Genomic DNA, 1,621 nt, shown 5'->3' on the forward strand with positions numbered 1-1,621 from the left:
ACTGTTTTTCCACTGACCCATAAAAATCACCAACATTAAATTGATTTTTCTCTGATGATGATTTTCCTGTCTGAATAATAATTCTTCTTTGGAGTGTAATAATAATATTTGATACTAAAAGATCAATAGTATTTAATGATGAATCATTCTCAATTAAATAAAATAATCCATCTCCATTGAATAATTGAGAAGAATTAAATTGAGTTAATTTTGATATGATTGCGTTATTTATATTAATAATTGATGATTCAATTGAAGACTTAATAACTTTAAATTTTGTAAGTGCAGATAATAAAGCATTTATTCTTGTTTCATTATCATCAATATATTTCTTTACTTCTTGTTTAATTGCTTCATACATATTACCATGTTTATAATCAGTTACTGTAGTTGGAATAGATACATAAACTAAATTTAAAAATCTAGGAGCACTAGATAAATTTGATGAAGATTTCATAAATAGTTTAATATAATTTCTTATTTTTGATTGTGAAGAAAGATTTATATTTGTATTGTCTGAATGAAAAGATAAATTCTGTGAATGAGGATAATCATATGAATCATATGAATCATCCATTACTATAGATTCACTAGAATCAGTATCACTTACCATTGATTGACTTGAACGTATTGGTCGTGCTGGTTTTCGATGGATTGTGTTTGATTCACTAGTAGACATCCTAATTGGTTTGGTATTCATCTATAAATAATTAGATCAATATGACACATTTATATTGTCAACGATATTTCACTATAACAAGAGAAAATGCAATCGCAGATTTTAAAACATATAAATGGATAATAAATTTACCATGGGAATTTATTACATCAGAAAATTATCCTAAAACAATAGAAGTAATGAATTTTGTATATTTTAATTTGAATGGGCAATTAGATATTGGAGTTAGTTGTCATGCTTCATTTAATTATGATTCACCAGAAAATGATCAAATGATATGTTTTTCAACATATGGAAATATGACACCAAAACATTTCAATATTAATAAAAATATAACAAGAATAGAAATATGGTTTAAAGATTATAAAGGAAAGAGTATTTTCCCAGTTGGACTTTGGGATGAATATTTTATCTTAGAACTTAATTTACATTATTAAATGGAAGCAATTGGTTCAAAATATTTAAATAAAAATAATATTTTAACAACACGTTATTTCAACAACAACAACACATTTTATCTCGATACAATTAAAACAACAGATGGAATAACAACAATTAATGTTAAGAATATAACAACAAATGAAGAAATAGATGAAATGAAAGAGAAAATGAAAGAAACAAATACATATATTAATGATATTCGAGATGATGTATCGCAATTATCAACATTAAATACAACAAATATGAATGAAATTAATAATTTAACAAGTCAATTAATATCTTTATCATCTCTTGTTAATACTTCATTATATTCACCATTTTATTCTAATGAAGAAGCATTATTACAAATGACATCTTTAACATCTTACATTAACACAGAAATATCAAGAAATACAACAATTAAACAAGCAGATATAATTAACACAATTGGAATTAAAGATTTGAAGAATATTACATACACATTTCCTTTATCAACATTAATGTCATGGGGAACTGATTCAT

General features: G+C 24.2%; 2 protein-coding genes across 2 annotated transcripts; one reads left to right on the forward strand and one right to left on the reverse strand.

Moving 5' to 3' along the window:
• Window positions 1-700, reverse strand: EHI_028770 (uncharacterized protein; the record flags this gene model as incomplete). Its single annotated transcript, XM_001914525.1, has 1 exon — window positions 1-700. A coding segment is annotated over one exon (700 nt), but the record flags the coding sequence as incomplete, so codon positions are not given.
• Window positions 701-720: 20 nt separating this feature from the next.
• EHI_028780 (uncharacterized protein) lies at window positions 721-1,116 on the forward strand (the record flags this gene model as incomplete). The annotated part of the gene is made up of 1 exon (XM_001914526.1): window positions 721-1,116. One exon carries the CDS (start codon window positions 721-723, stop codon window positions 1,114-1,116), a length of 396 nt encoding a protein of 131 aa, XP_001914561.1.
• Between the last annotated feature and the right edge of the window lie 505 nt (window positions 1,117-1,621).

This window comes from Entamoeba histolytica, genomic scaffold, assembly GCF_000208925.1.
Source record: "Entamoeba histolytica HM-1:IMSS scf_1104750516705 genomic scaffold, whole genome shotgun sequence".
Lineage (NCBI taxonomy): Eukaryota > Evosea > Mastigamoebida > Endamoebidae > Entamoeba > Entamoeba histolytica.